The sequence below is a fragment of the Cnephaeus nilssonii genome, assembly GCF_951640355.1.
Source record: "Cnephaeus nilssonii genome assembly, chromosome: 19".
Lineage (NCBI taxonomy): Eukaryota > Metazoa > Chordata > Mammalia > Chiroptera > Vespertilionidae > Cnephaeus > Cnephaeus nilssonii.
In genome coordinates this window covers 18714604-18735300 of record NC_137090.1, presented here as the reverse complement: position 1 = coordinate 18735300, position 20697 = coordinate 18714604, and the positions used below count along the sequence as shown (strand labels likewise).

Here is a 20697-nt window from a genome sequence, read left to right as displayed (position 1 = left end):
TGTTTTGCAATACAGAGATATCATGGTGCCATTTTTTTTGAGCATTCTTATTTAAATGGGGTGGAGGAAAACCTATTAACAGAGAAATTAAACAAGCTCTGAACTATCAAAAAACTAAATAAAAAAAACAGAAAACATACATTATTGGCAAGGATGAGAAGGTAGAGAAACTGGAACTCTTGTGCATTGTTGGTGGGAATCTAAAATGGCATAGCTGTTATTGAACATAGTACAGTGGTTCCTCAAAAAATTAAAAAGAGAATTACAATATGATCCTGCAATCCCACTTCTGAGTATATATTTTTTTTAAAATGGAAGCAGGGTCCTGAAGAGGCAGTTGTATAATCGTGTTCATGGCAGCATTATTCACCATAGCTAAAACATGGAAGCAACCCAAGTGTCCATTTACGGATGAATGGATAAGCAAAATGTGGTATATATACAAACAATAGAATATTATTCAGTCTTAAAAAGGAAGAAAATTCTGCAATATAATACAACATGGATGAACCTTGAGGACATTATGCTAAGTGAAATAAGCCAGTCACAAAATGACAAAGACTGTATGATTCCACTTACTAGTATATGAGGTACTCAGAATATTTAAAAACACACACACAAAAACAGAAAGTAGAACTGGTTGCTAGGGGCTGGGGGGATGAAAGAATGAGGAGTTATTGTTTAACAGGTATAAAATTTCCCTTTTATAAGATAAAAAAGAGTTATGAGGATAGTTGGTGGTAATGGTTGTATACTGTAAATGTATTTAATACCACTGAACTGTACACTTGAAAATGGTTAAGATGGTAAATTCTATGTTATTAGTATTTTACCACAATTTTTAAAAACCATATATATATATATATAAAATATGTGTATGTGCCTATGACTTAAGAACTATATGAGCTATAACTGTACTTTTATATCATATATATTAAACATGCATAATAGCCAGAAATTTTTAAGTATGCACAAATAAATATAAATAGAAGTTCTAATATTTTCTTCCTGAACCCTAATGACATCCCTCAGGAGGCCCAGATCCTGAGATCTGACATGCACTGAAAGGTGATGTCTCTTTCTCCAGCTTATGTCCCGCTGTGCACAGAGGAAAGAGGAGAGCCAGCAGCGGCCAACCACTGACATTAATTTGCCGTCTCTTCCTCCTTTTCCTTCTCTTGCATTAGGAAGTATTTAACTCTTCTCCAGGGTCTCAAGAATATTTAATTCTAACAAAGTCAGCTATAACAAATCCTAAACAAGTAGCAAAATCCCTGGAAAGTTTAGGGAGAGAATGACACAGGAACTGGATGCAAATGCTACTTTCTAGGGCCATGGAGATCCTTGAAAAACTATTTGGTGAATCAGTAAACCCTGAACTAGAATGTTTACTTGATAAATCTCTTGGGTGCCTGGAAAACAAAGAGATCCCAAAGTCTTAAAAACACTGCTTATGCAAAAACCGTTGACAATGAACTCAATAGACTTAAAAAATTCAGTTGAGTTTAAAGGCTCTTTGTGAGCTAACTCATGCACTAGCCAACTGCTGTGAAAAGGCTTGCTTACCTTCAGTATTTCTGGTTCTTTGATATCCAGAGTTCCTGTGTTCCAGTGTTGTTGATTTTTATGTAGTCTGTGATATTTATGAGCACTTGGTGGTGTAAAAAACCAAATCATGCAAACTGCAGTCATGAATCCCAGGCCAATTCCCAGAAAGAGTCCACTCACATAATGGGGGAGGGGAAGGATGAGGTACGCATAGACACACAGTATGAAGAAGCCCAGTGTCTTCATGGGTAACTCTGGGTGCTGCATGGCCAAGTCCACCTCCTCGTCACTGTCAAGAGTTGGAACATCATCTGCCAGTTCCTCTGGCTTGAGAGGTGTATCTAAGAGCTTATCAACTTTACCCTCCCCGTCCATTTCCAAATCAAACTCTTCAGAGTACAGTTCACAAAACTCTTCGTCTTCTTTGCTCACTAAGGCAGACAGAGAACATTTCTCAAGGACTAGAGAACTTGTCTTCAGGCCTAAATCCTTTAAACTGCTCACCTGGGAACTCTTCGGTTCCACCTCTTTTGGGGGCTCATCAATGGACTTTGGGTGGTCACTTCTGGGGATGCTGGGATTGCTTCCCTCACCATCCCCCTCAGAATCACACTCCTCTTCCTTGATGCTGTAGTTGTGATTGCTTTCCAAGTGACCGTTCAAGCTGGACAGATTGGAGAGCTCTGAAGCACTTGAAGATAAGGCTTTGGGCCTATGGCTGCCACTTTCTTCCCCTATAATTTTGCTAAGGAGCTGAAAGGGCTCGTGTATGACTTCTGAAAGGCGTCGCTTAGTGTCTTCGATTTTTGCCTCCATTTCGGGCACTTTAAAAAAGGAGCGTGTGTCGGAGGGAGAAGTAAGTGGGGAAGAAGGTGCAGTTTTGGAATCTCCACCTGTGTTTCGTGGCTGGGTAAACTGCTTGAACAGGTGTAAATTCAGCTTGGAATCGGGTGGTTTATAGGACACAGTATCTGACTCTTGCTTGGAGGTGTCTGTGGACAGAGACTTGACTAATGTCTTCATCAAGTGCCTGTGCCTTGGGGGCGGTGGGGGTTCTTTTGGCTCCACCTCAGTGGACAGGGACTTCACAAGGCTCATAAAGGGTTTTGCGCTGGAAAGGGTGGAGGATGAGGCACTGGATGAGAGGATAGGAGACTTGGAAGGAGAGGACAATGGGGAAGAAGAACTGGTTTTCTGCTCAGACAGGGATGACACACTGGGAGAGCTAGCTAAGGGCCCGGATGAAGATGACCCTGGGGACAGAGCCAATGGCACTGTACTTAATACTTGCACTGCGGGCAGAGGGGCTTCCAACAGCTTTACAGTGTTCTCAGAGACGGGCAAAACAGCAGGCGACTCAGACAGTCCATCTGCCAGGATAGGCTGGGAGGCAGGGCCAGTGGGGTCATGGCCACCCCGAGGTTCAAAATAGAGGTCTTCCTTGGCTTCAAGCCCCGTTACAATGCTTTGGTCGTCCAGCCCCTCCTCAAGATACTCCCTGAACTCCTCCTCCTCTTCCTCCTCTTCCTCCCCGGATGCCGAGAAGTGGATGGCGATAGTGTCTCGGGACACGGACCTCTGCACATGCACTCTGGGGGCTGATGGTTTTGGCATGTCAATGGCTTTTTCGGCATGGCGCCCATTCAGACTTGTCATTGCCAGCTTCACAAGGGCTTAGGCTCTGTAAAAACATCAAGAAAACTGAAGTCAGAAAGTGGTTTCTCCACAGGAGACACTGCCATGTGCAGACAGGAGCACAGACGAAGTTCACTTCTAAACAATGATTATGCTTTTACTTGGCAGATGGCCACTGCTTTTCACTTGAGCAGGTTTAAGGGTTTAATTTTCACCAGCTACATTCCAGTTAGGCATTCTCTTTTATGAGCAAACTACAAACCAGTGTTAAAAAATGCCATATAATCTGTCTTACTTCACATCATCTGAGTGAGTGTTTCCTCCCTCTTAACTGGCTCATTTCTATCAGCGATTCCATATTTCAAGGCTTGAAATACCTGCACAATAGATGTTACCAGCATTACTTCAGAAGATCAGCAGGATAAAATGTAGCATCCTAGTGATTTTGAGAATCTTGGAACAAAAATGTCACCAGTGGTTTTCTAGCTATAAAAAGCTAACCCAGGGGGGTTATTGCTTCCACTGCAATTTTCACAGCAATCTTAACAATTACTTGGCTCGTATCTCCCACCAACATATCCTATCTTGCCAATGCAAGTAATTAGCAAAGTACCCGAGAGTTGAAAGGAAAATCTGTAAACTAATTACTATGACCTGTTGGCTTCTTTATTCTCCAAATGGCAGGTACCATAAGGCCAGAGTATTTAGTCAGCCATGAAGACATGGCTGTGTCCCGAGGCTTCGGGAACAAGCAAACATTTTAAACTGAATCCAAGATTCCACAGAGAACTCTGCTAAGGGCTATGGTGACAGACAAGGAGGCTATGCTTCCTACCCTTCTGGAGCTAAGTAGCTAGCTGTAGAGAAGAGAGACACCTGAAAAGCTGGGCAGCAAACATAAGACACCAAGTCCACACTGACATCTAGTATATTACCTTTCTTCCTATTCACTTAAGGCCCATTTATTGGGCACCAGGCTTCCTAATAGACCCTACAAACTTGAAATTAACACCACAATCTGGAAAGAGATCCTGTCAAAAAAGCTAAAACACACTTGAGTGGACTTCAGGCATTCTGAAGAGGGTGAGATTAGTGTGGGAGGTAGGACATTTGCTCAGCCTTTTAAACTGCTGTGTAGGTTGTGGTGGAATGGGCATGATGAGAAAGAAGGGTCAAAAAGGCAAGAAAGATGAGTGCAGGCATGAAGATGAGCATGGGCATGGTGTGTCCTGGCACCTGAGTCTATTCTCTACCTCCAGGGTGGAAGGTGGGTGTTGGGGAGCAGTGGGAAACCATCAGTACAAGAGAGGCATCATGGGAGAGTAGAAAGAACAGTTTTGGGGTCAGGAAATAGGGCTTCTGGTACTTGCTCCCTTTCCAGCTGACTCTGTGGGACCTTGAAAAAGCCAAGACCTCTCTGGGTCTCAGAATCTTCCTTTGTAAAATGGGGGATGACCAGTCCTCTCCATACCTAAAACCCTACATGTTTACATTTACAGGTGGTTGCTCACAATACAACGTAAGACACTTATACAAGTAATATACCATAGACCAGTGATTTTCAACCGGTGTGCCTCACGAATTTTTACAACATGCAATACCTGACTATTTAGACAGGGACACTGACCTCTTTTTCCTTAGATTGTCAAATTAGAAAATTACAACAGCCAATACAACAACAGCCATCGGTGTGAATTAATCAAAATTATACCTATTTTTTTGTCAGAAAGTCTGGTGTGCCACAGAATTTTATTTTATCTTTATTTATTTTTTTGCCACAGAATTTTAGTAATTAGTTTGTGTGCCATGAGATGAAAAATATAAAATGCTGCCACAGACAATCAACATCATGGTGCTTGCTTATTTCTTTCATTTGAAGAACATCTACATTTAAGTCTTATGCTAAATATTCATGTTCAAAAAGCTGGCAACAGATACTACTGACAAGAGAAAAGGTAAATGGGGGACAGAAAACAGTGATCCTGAATCACTATAAATAATCTAACAATGAGAAGAACTGCAGTTCAAAGCCCAAGCATCACAAGGACACATTGAACTGCACATTCTCAGTATCAATGCTTCAGAGAAATTACTTTCATAAAAACTTTCCAAAAGAGTTTTGTCTACACTCATTCATGACCCTCAGGCTCTCCTATCCACACTGGATCCAGGAAAAGGGACCGATCTCTACCCATCAGACAAAGCAATTTAAATCCAGGAGCTGATGGCTGCGAGAAAGGAGACTCCAATAGCTTTACAGTGTTCTGTAAAGCTAGAAAGACAAGGCAATTCTTCCCTGTTATTCTTAAGCCAATGGATGTGTGGGCTTAGTAAGAAGAAAAATACCAAGTGCAACACATATTTTTCATTTTACTGTCACTTAATTTTATAAGGGTAATTTAAAAAGAAAATTATAGAGGTAATTTAAAAAGAAAGGTTGGTACTTGATAATTCTCAGTAGGTTGAAAAATAAGGGTTATTTAAATTGCCTTAATAACATAAAGGGTGATCTGTAAGGCTCTGTAGTTCTGAGGCTGCTTCATAGGTAGTGGTGGCTGCAAGTGAAGGTGACTGTGGGCACGGGTCCAAAATCAGAGAGCACAATTTGGGGGATGAAGAGTATGAGTTGGTCCTATGGGGGGAAATGCTATTTAGAGCCAAATTCTCTCTGTGCCTTAGCCTCAGTCAGATATGTTTCTGGAAGCAGATCTCACACTGTTATGCTGATGGGTTTTTCCTAAGGTCTTGACTGTAATTCCCCACTAAAGTTACTATGCCTCCTAAAGACATTCTGTGCTCCACTAAGACTAAGAAAACCTCCAACAAGGGTTTCTCTCCCCAGCACTAATGCAGGATCTATCCAGTCTAAACACAGGAACAACCAATGCCTACCATTTAATCTGAACTAATAAAAAACAAAGGCCTCAAACATGAAGCTAACAGCCAGTTGCCCTCCCTATCATGAATTCCAAAAAGGCTACCAATCTCAGAAGAGTTGGAGTTAGAATACCAAATATCTATGAAATTTATTTTACTTCTAGTCACTCAAAAAGGTTATTATCATTAAATAGGCAATGAAAAAAACAATAAATCACACTGTACAATGAAAAACAAAGAGCTATTTCAAGACTCAATATTGGTATTTATTGACTCAGATATAATATCCTCTGAATTAGGCAAAGTTTTAGTGTGGTGTTTTTTAGGGGGGCTAATTTTCTATTAATAACTGTCCTTCCTACCTCCAGCTATATTTGAAACAATTCAATCCTGGGGTCCTACAGAGCCATAAAAAGAGAAAGCAGTTCCCTCCAGGCTGCTCACTTATCACCAATTCAACTACTTGGTCCTTCTACTTTAGAACAAATACTAATGTATCCATTATTATCATCATTATTAATTTCTAATTAATATACTAAATTAGAGGAAGTGCTGGAGGAAGAAAAAGAGGAGAGAGGGAAGGAAGCAATTTTAATTGAAAATTAAACTACAGGCATACCTTGTTTTATTGTGCTTTGCTTTATTGCTCATCACAAGTGTAACATTTTATTTTTTACAAACTGAAGACAAGACCCTCCATCAGCAAAAAAGACTATGACTTGCTTTATTGCAATACTCCCTTTATTATAATGGTCTGGAACCAAACTTGAAATATCTCCAAAGTATTCCTGCCTGTAGTCTCCAGATATAGAAAATACAGTAATATATCCTATATAATAAAAACCTAATATGCAAATCGACCGAAAGGCAGAAGGACTGGTCACTATGATGCGCACTGACCACCAGGGAGCAGATGCATAACACAGGAGCTGCCCCCAGCCCACAGGCCCCAGGCCAGTCAAGGTGGGTGCTGGTGCCGCCCCTCTCCCCGCATTGCCCCTGTTGGGAGGCGATCGGAGACGGTGGGGGGGCAGGGCCAATGAGTGGGAAGCACCAGGCCCACCAAGGTGGGTGCCAGTGGCTTCCCCCCATAGCCCCACCGGTCACCCCACAGATTGGCCCTATCGCCGGCCAGGCCTAGGGACCCTACCCATGCATGAATTTCATGCATCGGGCCTCTAGTAGCATCATAAGAGGCAAGCCTGGTTTGGAATATGCCTCATTTCTCAGAATTATCACAAATCTTTCAAAGCCATTATTAAAATTCTTCGTCTTTGTAAAATTCTGCCTGTTAAATATTTGCAGCCTCTGCACAAGCTTGCACTTGGACATATGATGTATGAGTACCGTCACTAGCATGGCTTGTGAAAGTCAATAGTTTTCATTTAAAAACTTCTTTTGGCAGAGGAAAAGAGGCAAGCCACATTGTATTGCAGAGGATGTCTTAACACCTCGTGTGTGTGTGCATGTGTGTGTGTGTGTGTGTGTGTGTGTGTGTATTTTATTCCTCATCAGAGGACATGTTATTGATTTTATTTTTTAAAAAATCTATTTTATTGATGTTTTACAGAGAGGAAGGGAGAGGGATATAGAGTTAGAAACATCGATGAGAGAGAAACATTGATCAGCTGCCTCCTGTACACTCCCTACTGGATATGTGCCCGCAACCAAAGTACATGCCCTTGACTGGAATCGAACCCGGGACCCTTGAGTCTGCAGGCCGACACTCTATCCACTGAGCCAAGCCGATCAGGGCCATGTTATTGATTTTAGAGAGAGGAGGAGAGAGGGAAGGAGGGAGGAGAGGGAGAGAAGGTGGGAGGAAAGAAAACATCAATTGGTTACCTTCCCCTAGTCGCCCCAGGGATGGAACCTACAACCTAGGTATGTGCCCTGACCAGGAATCAAACTTGCAAACCTTTTGGTATACAGGAGGACACTCTAATCAGCTGAGCCACACCAGCCAGGGCACTTATCTATGCATTTTAAAATAGGAATTGGTGTTATAAAAAGTAGGGAAGAGGCCTTCAAGACTCCATTTTTCCACCTTGATGCTACAAAGAAACAGAGAATCTGGTCAAAACCAACCATGGTAGGAAGGTCTGATTTAGCCTAAAAATCTCAAATATATCTTAACTATCCCTTGATTCATTTAAATTCAATGCAGCAGCTGAAAATTGCCAAAAGCCATTCTAATCTGTTAATACTTCACCTCCGAACACAGAAATCAATATTCACATTGTGGATAATGAACTAGCTCTAGCCTTAGTTTCATTTGAGAGACAGAGAAGAGAAGAGAAGAGAAGAGAAGAGAAGAGAAGAGAAGAGAAGAGAAGAGAAGAGAAGAGAAGAGAAGAGAAGAGAAGAGAAAAAAAGAAAAGAAAAGAAAGAAAAAAAAGAAAAGAAAACACAAGAAAATTACTCTACTTCCAGTGTAGGCAATCCTCCCAAGGCGCTTAGGCCTTGATTGTTAGCAACTCGGAACTTCTTTTCCATTAGTAGGTTCCCTCAAAGTCTCTTCCAGGCCAGCAGGGGCCTGCACTGCAAACAACACAACACAGGGTTTACACCTCTAGTAAACAACAGGTCCACCCCTTCAGCCACTGCTCCAACTACTTTTACCTGCCAAGAGGAAGGCCCACCTGGGAAGAGTGCTACATTCCCTGAAGGGAAAAGGTGTTCAAAAGCACAACACAGCCCTAGCTGGTTTAGCTCAGTGGATAGAGTGTTGGCCTCCGGACTGAAGGGTCCCAATTCCAGCCAAAGGCACATGCCGGGTTGCGGGCTCGATCCCCAGTGGGGAGTGTGCAGCCGATCAATGACTCTCATCACTGTTGTTTCTATCTCTCTCTCCCTCTCCCTTCCTCTCTGAAATACACACACACACACACACACACACACACACACACATACATATATATATATATTTTTTTTTTTTAAAGCACAACACAATTATAATTTTGCTTTATAGATTGCTAGATGGTTCTAATAATGAAATCCAAGTTCAGTTCACAGTAACTTATTTAAAGCCAGGTCATGCCTCCAGCACAACCGCCCGAGGCCTAAGGAGTTTTACAAAAAATAATGCCAGTGCCATCCACTGGGGCAGTGGTCGGCAAAGTCATTAGTCAACAGAGCCAAATATCAACAGTACAACTATTGAAATTTCTTTTGAGAGCCAAATTTTTTAAACTTAAACTTCTTCTAACACCACTTCTTCAAAATAGATTCACCCAGGCCGTGGTATCTTGTGGAAGAGCCACACTCAAGGGACCAAAGAGCCGCATGTGGCTGCAGTTTGCCGACCACGGCACTGGGGAACTCAAGGAGACAACAGATGAACATCGTTATAATGCCATCTATATGAAAGCAAAAAACCCCTATGGCAATGAAAACTCTGGACAGGTATGCCCAAATCAGATAGTGCTAATCAAGTAAAGAAGTCTGGGAATTTTTAATTTTTTTAGCAGAAAAGTCATTATATGACAGGGGGAAGAGATGTGGAGAAAAGAATATTGCAGATATCTGAAACAGCAGCACAGGCAAAGGCACTGAGATGGGAACAAGTCAATCAAATCAGAACAAGAGGCTCACAAAACTACAGCTGGGGAGTGCAGGAGGAAGATTAATATTTGAGTTTAAAGGGCAGGGAATCAACTTGTAGTTTAAAATCTTTAAAGGTTAAGTGTTTGTTTGGGTTTACATATATTTAAATCTTAAGAACCAGAACCAGGTTCCTGAGGAGTTTGAAAATTGTGTGTAAACATTTGATTCAGGTGAGTGAATGCCTGGAACCAGGGCCGGGGATCAAGCCACAACTGGTACGTGCCCTTGACTGGAATCAAACCCAGAACCTTCAGTCTGCAGGTTAATGCTCTATCCACTGAGCCAAACCAGCTAGGGCCATATTTATAATTTTAAAACTGTCTTGCCAATTTGTCCAATTTATTAATTTACATTCCTATCACCTGTGCATAAAGTGTCCATCTTGAACCCTTGTCAACACTGAACATTATTTTTAATTACTGCCCATCTGGTGCATGGGGAAATGGCACATCAATACTTTGATAATCATTTCAAGTTTTTCCCCATCAGTTTCTCTTCTTCTGTTAACTTGCCATTCATATTTCTTGCTCAAGGGTTTTTCTTACTGTGTATAGATACTTTACACTTTCTCTACTGTTGTGTTGTGAATATTCTTCCCCATTTCTGGCAATGCTCAGTTGGTAGTAGAATCAGTCACTGAAAGTACATACCAAGTGAAGCCATGTGACAACAGGTGCAGGGGCTCCAAGGACCAAGACCCTCACATGACAGTGATGGAGCTCATCCATTTCACCTCCCTGAGCCTTGGGTCTTTCACTGTAAATTCTAAATTCTCTAAGTCTGTGATTCTATGATTCAGTTTCAATGGAACAGAACCTACTTAGAGTCCCACTTTTCCATTTTGCACCAGAGAAATTCTTGGCAACTGCTCAAGTCAAGCAAAGGAAAACAGAGTGCACTTGAACTGATTAATGTGCCAAAGGCAATTAAGTCAAAATATTTTTCTAATAATATTAAAACAGTTTGTCTCACATTAACAATTACTTCTAGACCTTCCCGACTTGTCTTGCTTATTTAGCCCAGCTGTAGAAACAGCCCTTACTTCTGGTCACAGGTGTCTTCTAATGACAGAATCAACTAAGAATGAGATGCAGATAATCAGCACTTGTATGTGCTGTGGCAACAGAAAACAGGTGTAAATCCTCCTCAAGAATCCCGAATCCCTCCCCCATTGCCAAACTATACAAAATATAACTCCTGCTCACGAGTCCTCTGCTCTGGCTGTGTGATAAGGACAGAACTTCTATTGGGCTTTCTACCCCAACCCTTGTTCTTTCTTACTCCAATCAAAAATCACTACACGCCGAAACCGGTTTGGCTCAGTGGATAGAGCGTCGGTCTGCGGACTGAAAGATCCCAGGTTCGATTCCGGTCAAGGGCATGTACATTGGTTGCGGGCACATCCCCGGTAGGGGGTGTGCAAGAGGCAGCTGGTCGATGTTTCTCTCTCATCGATGTTTCTAGCTCTCTGTCCCTCTCCTTTCCTCTCTGTAAAAAATCAATAAAATATATTTTAAAAAAAATCACTACAAGTACAGTCTCTTGGCTTCAACCTGTAGTGGATTCAAACTATACCACCTCCATGTTCCCACCACCCTCACTTCTACAGTAGCCTGCAGAGCCTTCTAGCACACCTATCCTTAAGAGACACAACTACATTCTCTCTCTCTCTCTCTCTCTCTCTCTCTCTCTCTCTCTCTCTCTCACACACACACACACACACACACACACACAATCCTCCTCCTACTCTACTTGGCTTTTTTTTTTTTTTAATGGTGAGGACAGCAAGGTAAGCAAAGAGCTGGTCTACTGTTCAATATCATACCACTATCTGTATTTTCAGACCAAACCACCATCTGTACCACCCTCTCTAAATCATTAGCACTGCTATCTATGTGAGACATCCCCACTATGAGGCCCGAGTCACTACCATTGCCAGGGATCTCCATGCCAGCTAGGGAGGGGATGATTGGGGTGGGGATTGTAGGAGGTCAGCTAAGAGGCTGGAGTTGTTTAGGGGAAAAGCCTGGAGTTCAGTTCAAGCATCACTGACTTCATAGAGGATTCTAGGACTTGACAAGGCAGAGGAGAGAGGGGAAGGCCTTTTTAAAATATATATATTTTTACTAATTTCAGAGAGAAAGGGAGAAGAAGATAGAGATAGAAACATCAATGATGAGAGAGAATCACTGATCGGCTATCTCCTGCACGCCCCACACTGGGGATCGAGCCCCCAACCCGGGCACGTGCCCTGATCGGGAATCAAACCGTGACCTCCTGGTTCATAGGTTGATGCTCGACCTCTGAGTCACACCGGCAGGGTGGGAAGGCATTTTCAATAACTAACCAGAATGTTGATTAGATGAGATACAGGAACATGATAGGTTTTTGAGCAAAAGAGTGAAATGTGTGTAAAGATACCTGCGACCAGAAGTAAGGGCTGTTTCTACAGCTGGAATAAATAAGCAAATTGTTATAGAAAATTAATCTTCAAACAAGAGTAGGTTGAGTTCTGAAAGTTCATCAGTAAGTCAACTGTTTGAAATTCAAAATTAATTTATCCTGAAGGAAAATAAATGGGAAATAGGTTCTTAGGCCCACAGAAGTTATATAGTCCATACTATAACTTAACTATAGTACAAATGTACCTTTCCAACTACATGGAACTACAGTGGTCGGCAAACTCATTAGTCAACAGAGCCAAATATCAATAGTACAACGACTGAAATTTCTTTTGAGAGCCAAATTTTTTAAACTTAAACTATATAGGTAGGTACATTGTTATTAACTTAATTAGGATACTCCTAAGCTGGCCTTTGCTAAAAACTCAAGGGGCCAAAGAGCTGCATGTGGCTCGTGAGTCGGTTTGCCGACCACTGTCCTAGACCACCCTATGCAGCAGAGGGACTGCTTGAGTGACTTCTAAGCATCACCACGCAAAAAGGCATGAGGAAGAACATGGGAAACTTTCTAATTTGTCCAGAAAACAAAGCAGGGCACACAGATAACTTCTAATTATCATGCATAGGAACTTGGTGGCCACTCGCCAGTGGGGATTAGGTTCTAAGGTCCGGGCAAAAAGCTATCTATAGCCAAAATTATCCCCAAAAATTTTTTCAATTTTATAAGAATTTCATTTTTATTTATTAAAAACATGCTTGTGTATGTATATGTACATGAAAATACATTCAAATATTTGAATGCTTTAAATAATTTGTGTGTGACTTCATATGCTTGATATAAAAGAATCATGAGTTTCCCACAAAGTACTGTATACATGCTTCAGGTGACCTTGCATAGTCATTGTTGTGCCCATTCAAGTTTGAGAGACTTCAAGGCCAACTAAAGGATAGAACTAAAGGAAAGGCTGAATATGGGTTGGCCATATTCACACCACTCTGCCCACAGGAAGACTAACAAATCTCTAATGTGGATAGGAGTTCTCAGGGACACCAGCTTGCTTTACTCTATCTTGTTTTAATATTAAGCCTCTGTGACCTTAATAAACATCAATTAATATGTCTGTTGCAAGGATTAAGGTGGAAGGTGGTTAGTTTTCTTAAAGGAACTGAGAACTGGATGGACCCCAATTGTGCACAGAAAAACTTGGTTAAGAACTCAAACATTAAACAGACCCAGCTTCAGATCCCAGTTTCACTGTTTACCAGCATGTGACCCTGTACAAGTTACAGCAAGAAGCCTTTTTTCCTTCATATGTAAATAAAATGAAGATAATAGTGCCTACAAGGACTGCTGGGAAAATTAAGAAATAACAGTTAGCAGATGTAAAGTTATTATTATCAGCATCAGCAGCAGGTGTGAGCACATCTTTTTCATTTATGCCAACTTGACCAGAGTTGACCCCACAGCCATGTTATCTAGGATGAAACAGACAGCTTGTTTCCAGCCTTTTCTAATCCCCTGAACTAGATTGTCCTGACTGACTGCGGGTTTAGTTCAGGCAGCTGTGACCATTAAAAATGATAAACAGAGGAGCAAAGTAGAACTATGGAAAGGCCTACACATTGTAATACGATATGAGAAAACAGAACTTGTGGGTTGATGTGCATACGTCAAACACAATTACATAAAAAGAATGTACTATCAACAAGATCCTAGGAGGCTACAGGGACTAAGTAATAATAGTTGGTGCTTTACTGTAAGTTATCTTTGTTTGCTTTTAGAGTAAATCTGGTTAAAAGGATCATTTTAAAACTAAGGACACTGGATAGGATCTATAGCAGTGATGGGCAACCTTTTGAGCTTGGTGTGTCAAACTTCGCCAAAAAACTGAGCATAACTCGGGTAGTGTGTCACTTTGAGGAAAAAACATTATTTCGCAAATGTTTCATCCTCAGGAGCAGCAAATGTTTCATCCTCAGCATGCGGCCGCCTCAGCGGCCGCGTGTCATCAGAAATGGCTACGCGTGTCAGTGCTGACACGCGTGTCATAGGTTCGCCATCACTGATCTATAGTTTTACCAACCTCTTTTTTCTGCCATATGTTTTGCAATATTCTAACAAATGATATTTAATAGTAATTGATTAATTCTGTTTACAATTTTTCCATTTCAATGCTGATCCAAATTTTATCTAACAATCTACATTAAAAGGTTCATAATAACATTATGAAATCAAATCACTACCATAGGTGTGATGATGATAATAAGCATAGCTAAGAAAGCAAGAAACAACCCAGGTGCTTTATTTTGATAGTCAAGGGCACTCACATTCAAGGTCAACCTCATTCTAAATGTAGTGAGCGCATTAGCTTGAGGAGTGAGACCTGATACCAACTCTAGGAACAATGTCTAGAGTTAGACCAGTCAAGTCCCAGAAATTCTTATTATGTCATGCACAGCCAATCAGAACTTGGAATCAGCATGAAACCACATAGACTTGCAATCCAAACAAAGGCAAGGAAACTTGATTTGGATAGCTTTTGTGTCCTTATCCCAGGTAAATGTATAGTTTCTACTAAGCCTTTTGAAATGAAAATGTACCCCTGGCTCCATGGGTTCCTTTGCAGATGCCAGGCTAGAACCACCATCCCAGGTCAGCTCTACCCAGCAGACTGCAGTGGGACAACTGATCAGCCAGCCTTAATCACTTTCCTAATCCTAGTTCTCAAAGGGCAGATGCATTTTGGAATTGGGTAGAAGGGAGTTGTACCAGATAATCGTACTGAACATCTGCACACAGATGACCCAGCCAATCCTCCCCATCTCAGGGCTTAGCATAATTGAGGAGGGGAGATTGGAAGACATATTATTAGAAAAACATTCCCCAGTAATCACAGCCTGTGTGTACACAGTGTGTCTCCCCCCACACCAGCCAATACCTACCATGTAATTTTATCAACTTGGAATATCAGGAACACATTACACACAGAGAGAGAAAATAAAAGGTGATAAAATCACAAGGAACTCAACTGGAGATACAGTACCAGCTATTCCTGGGCACTAGTTTACACCTACGTTAGAAGGCACTACTTTAGAGGCAACTGCTTTGTAAGAGGCTACTGTTCTATACCTACAATAAAATAAAATAAAAAGGCCGATTTCCATGAAGGTCAATCAATCAACTACTTCAGATATTTTAAGTGAGGAATCAGAGGTGGCCGGTGCTTCCATGGGCACAGGACACAATCGGAGTAGACCGAGTTCTGCTCCTGATCTTTGATACATGTGCCTGCATTGTTTCTGTGGTGGCCTCATCTCCTGCGGCTGGTCCTGATGCCCACTCCACCCAGACCCAGGGTATAGGCCCCTGCCAGAGCCTCCATAGCTGCCCATTCCTGAAAGTCTGTTTCATTGCTATCTCAAGGCCCAAGCAGGACAGAAGGCAGAAATGAAAAGCAAGTGGGATAAAAAAGAAACTTGGATGCACAAAGAAACAAGAAAAAAATTGTTTCTTGGTAGATCAGGGGAAATAAGCACAAATAGCATTTCATAACCAGTACACAGCATGGAACCAAACTGTCTAATTCTGGAGGCACCATAAGCCTGATGGCCGTACTGGGGCTCTATTGACACGGAGGCTATGAAGTTATCTTAATGTTTTTCTGTTCACAGGTCCAATAATTGCCTAACGGCAGTGTCCTGCCCTTTCCAGATGATTAGTGCTGAGTTTGTTGGTAGGTTTTTTTCTTCTAGCTTACATGGGTCCTCAGAGAGTATTCTCTGCCAAAGCAAAACACCAAAACAGGAGAACTTTCTGCCCATCCACCTACAATTAGGATCCCATTAAATCCCACTCAGATGACACCCAAAAGCGCCTTGCCTGGCACTGCTGAAGTGACCCAGGAAGAGCCCCAGCTCAGGAGCAGACCAGATTTTCTGATCTGTCAAATGAGGGTCATGATGGTAAAAGCCCACCCCTTAGATTATTGGGAGAAAGAAAAAAAAAATGGGATAGCACTTCATAAATTGTAAAGTTTGGACACTAACCACATAGAAATGTTCTTATAACATTGCTCTCTCCCCATGGATATGATGGAGTAAAGTACACCAAGGGAATATTATTACTTGTTCTCAAAAGACCCTATGTTTGGCAGTTATTCTTTTTAAATAAAGTTGTAACACGGTTAGTCTTTTCTTGAGAAAATATAGAGTTTTTCTCTTCCAAAACCTTTATAACAGCAATTTAAATGCCCATGGTAAAGAACATTATTTATGTACTAAGCAGCAATTATTTCTTGGAAGAAAGGAGGGCATAGGGCCATAGACACAGTCAGACACAGTCCTAATTTGTGAGGGTACATCAGCAGGATTCTGAACCAGACCTCTAAGTGCTTTACCAACAATATCTCACTTAAGTCTAACAACTCTGTGAGGTAGGTACTATTACTATTTCCATATTTTACAGATGAGGAAAAAGACTAAAAGTGGTATAGGCAACTTACCAAGATAACAAAACTGCTAACTAGAAGGTCCAGGAATTCTGCTCCAACGCATGATCTTCACCACTGTACTACACTGTCTCATTCAGATATTTTTTATGGATAAATCAATCCAGAGCCAACAGAAGCTTTCTACAGATCCCTGTACTCCAATAAAGAGTTCATCCATTCATCATTTATTGAGCACTGGCTTCCTGCCAAGCCTATCACTGAAAGACAGAGATCTTCACCCTTTCTAGGGGGAGCATCAATTCTAAAAGGATCTTGACTCTAAAGACAACTCAGGAAAGCACTGAAGGTGTTTTTAAAAAGTTGTAGTAATTCAAAGAACAGGCTAAAAATACTTTAGTCTCTCTATTGTTAACCGCCCCCCCCCCACCCAAAAAAATGTCTGCTTGGGATAACCATCAACCTATTAAGGCAATATGCTCCATATTTTGAAGACTTTTTCATAGTATAGCAAACCACAGTGTACAGCAAAAAGAAATCCAGCAGGCCCTTATCAGTTCTCGGTACTGCCTATCCTAGCCCACCTCTAATCCATTGCTATATAGAAGCAAATGTTCTATTGCATGAATTAAAATCATAGAAAAACAAAATATTGCACATCCCTTTTTGTGTGCATATAGGAACATACTTCCATCTCTAGGGAAGTCGGTGACAATTAGCTGGGACTTCACTGAGATACTAGCAGAGGCTACATCAGATGAGGCTTCCTGAGAGGCTCCATCTGTAGAAAATGTAGCATATTATTGATTACCTGGTGACTTTACTGATGTCTGTCTTCCCTTTTATACTGTCTGTCTCAGGCAGTTGCCACCATAGATTTCCCTATGTAAACCATTCCACAAAATGTTAATGTAAATGTCTCAAGGTACTACCAGACAGAAATTAACCTCAAAAATGACACCTACTGTCAGATGGGTACTAGACTTAACAGGGTGGTCACTTCGTATGTATATAAATATCTAATCACTATGTTGTACACTTGGAACTCATATAAAATTGTACTGTCAACTATAACTGAAAAATAAAAAAAATAAAAAATAACACCTAGTTAAAGACAAACTCTTATTTCCCCCTCAATGTATACTGTATATAAAACAAGTATTTGGAGTTGATTATAGCTATAAGGCTCTCTTAATTTCACAAATTATGCACTGTTACAGACCTGTTTGTACATTTTACTATATGCCAAACCTTTCTAGTTGGACACATGGAATTTAAGTTCTGATATCAGAGGTCATGATTTAATATTTCATACTTGTCATTTGTAACCTGCGTTACAATTCACAAAGCAGCACAGTACTTGAGTAGCCCTCAGGGCACTCCAAGAGGGATTGAGGGGACGAGACAATCAAATAATCAATGCAAGAGCTATGGAGGAACATGATCTCTGGCATCAAGAGATCATAGCCAGAGGGAGACCTGATCAGTTTGAGCGTCAGTCATGGAAATGTCTCTGGAACAAATGGGAATTGGGCTGATATCTCAAGGATGAGTCAACGTTAACTAAGGGGTGGTAACATGGGAAGTCCAGAAGAGACAAGGGACCTGAGGCAGAAGCATAGCCTAATAGAAGAATTCAAAGAATCCCCTTGGATGTGGTATAGTGTACACAACATGAGATGGGAGAGATGGGCAGGGACCAGGTCATGCAGGTCCTTAAAAGCCACATTGAGGAATTTGTCTTTATCCCAAGAGCAATAAGGAGCTAAAGGGTTATTGTATGTGGTCTAGAAGCAGCAATGAAGGTGATCAGATGAACATTCTGAAAAACTCACTCTGGCTGCATTGTGAAATCAGACTGGAAAGAGGCAAGAAGGTTCAGAAAGTCAACTAGACTCTTACAAAATTTTAGATGAGAGACAATGGTAACCCGAACAAGGGAAGTGGCTGTGGAAAAGAAAGGAAAGGCTTGAGATAGAGTTAGATATGAAATGTATGGGACTTGGTGGGTAGGATCTGGAGTGAGGAAGAAGGTGCTCTAAGGACAAACCACGTCTGGGAATAAGAGGAGGAACGGTTTTAGGGGGAATGTAGTAGGTTCAGTTTGAAATATCTTAGAGCCAAACACTTGGTGACCTTCAAGGGGGGGGGGGGGGGATGTCAGAAAGGTGTTGAAAAATCTGGTTCAGTAACTGATACTATTACATATCCACCCAGACAGGAGACTAATGGTTTCTTACAAATAACCTAAAACCAATAGAAAGAGAACTTGTTGGATGATGAAGTGTTTTCTTACAGTCAGGAACATCTAACAATACTGTGCAAGAAACATATATAATAATAATACCATTTCAAAAATGTCTGCATAAGTTCAACTTTTTGGAATATATCTTTCAAGAGAAATTTAATTCCATCTACTATTCTACATACACACACAAAAAAAAATCCTTCAAACATTAGCATCCTAATTTAAACTAGCAACCAACAAGAAACTTCAAAATGGAGAAAGAAAAATAACTGTTCCCTAAAATGAGCACTGAGGGGTGTTTGCATCACCCAACAGCTCACTTAGTGTGCACTAATTTACTAAAAATTTTGAGTTAAAAAAAGTGTTCACTTTTATTGAATATTTATGTCCCAGGTACATCAACACACTCTTTTTTTAATCCTCATGGCCCTCCAAGGTAGGAATTGTGTTTCCATTCCCCAAGAGAAGTAAAGATACTTGCCCAAGGCATCGTAACCAGTAAGGGCAGAAATGGAACAAACAAGTCTAGGCAACTCCCTTTACCAATCAATGCCCAAAATCAGAATGGGAAGAAACAGCTATTTCCCTGCTTCCAATCTTCCACTATATAAACATCTGATATGCTAGAGGGATACACAGTTTAACCTTCCTCTATAGAGATATAGGCACACACATACACATACACACGTAAACACACACAAGTATGTGTATAAAGCTCTCTGTTAACATGTTTTAAAGTCTATTAACTCTCCAGGTACCTTAGCAGAACTTCTCAAGTTGGTACTACATGCCCACGGCCCAGTCCATGACACCCTACATAGATTCAGGTAGGTCGCTGGCTCATATGGAGCAAAATGGCTGAGGTGACACTGAAGAGGGGGAAGGCGGAGCTGGAGGTACATAGGAAAGAAGGGAACAAGAAGCAGGTGGCCTCAGGCAGATGAGGTAGGCGCCAGATAGGGTGGAAAGAACAGGCATTGCCAACTTGCACACACACTGGGAGCAAAGTCCAGCTCTGCCCCTCCCCAGCTGTGTGACCTCAGGCAAGTTATATGATCTTTATGAGCTTCAGAAAGATTTTAATCTACAAAATGGGAAAAATAAATCCTGCTGCCTCAGAGCATCTGTGTGGGGTGAAAGGAGTTCTAAACTAGCCCCTGTACAGGCTTCTCCTTGTATGGCTGGTCCCCCTTCCTTCCTTGACTGGTACAGAGTCAGTTTCCTGGTCTGCAAAGGGACAGCAATAACAATAGGATGTCATGAGGATTGAAGAAAGATGTATGGCAATGGGTCTGTCAATTGCAGCCCTATACAAATACTGGTTATTAACATACGCTGGGACTATGGGGTAAAGGCAATAACTGCAGGGCTGATTAACAAGTCACATGTGTGAAAAAATGTTTTGAACAGTGGCAGCATCACTGGCAGAGGTATACTGCTTCCTAAGAGATCATTTTATAATTTTGAAATTCATGCTTAAAAATTACATTCAGAAAAATACATCTTGGGCCAACAGCTGCAGTCCTTCACCCTATACCCAGGCCCCAGAATTCTTGGACTTGAGTCTGAGCTGAGATCAGCTGGCCTCTGTTTGTGGTGACCATTCCAGGGAAAGCATTCAGGTTGTCAGACCTGTGGAGTGACTGGTGAAGGCGGTTCATGCATTTTAAAGACTGGGCATGCATGCTATCAGTAAGCTAGGTTCAGGGGCCCAGCTGGAAACCAACCTGGAGAGCAGGGAGATGCTCAGTCTGTTTGAAGCACTGCCGAGAGGCCAGCAACTTCATCTCTCCTGTTCTTGCCGCAGGAAAACTGACAGTAAGAAAAAAAACGGGCACTGAACCTGATAAGGCCGGATCACTCTCTCAAAAAGTCACTGACACCAAAGTCTGACTCCTCAAAAGGTCCTTCTAATTAATCAGTCAAAAATCTC

General features: G+C 41.4%; 1 protein-coding gene across 1 annotated transcript in view; it reads right to left on the bottom strand.

The window, feature by feature from the left end:
- TEX2 (testis expressed 2) overlaps window positions 1-20697 on the bottom strand; it is an 89317-nt gene that overhangs the window by 50999 nt on the left and 17621 nt on the right. The window contains exon 2 of the mRNA XM_079797988.1: window positions 1567-3229. Coding sequence (XP_079654114.1) covers window positions 1567-3204 — 1638 coding nt within the window. The 5' untranslated portion in view covers window positions 3205-3229. The remainder of the gene's footprint in view (window positions 1-1566; window positions 3230-20697) is intronic.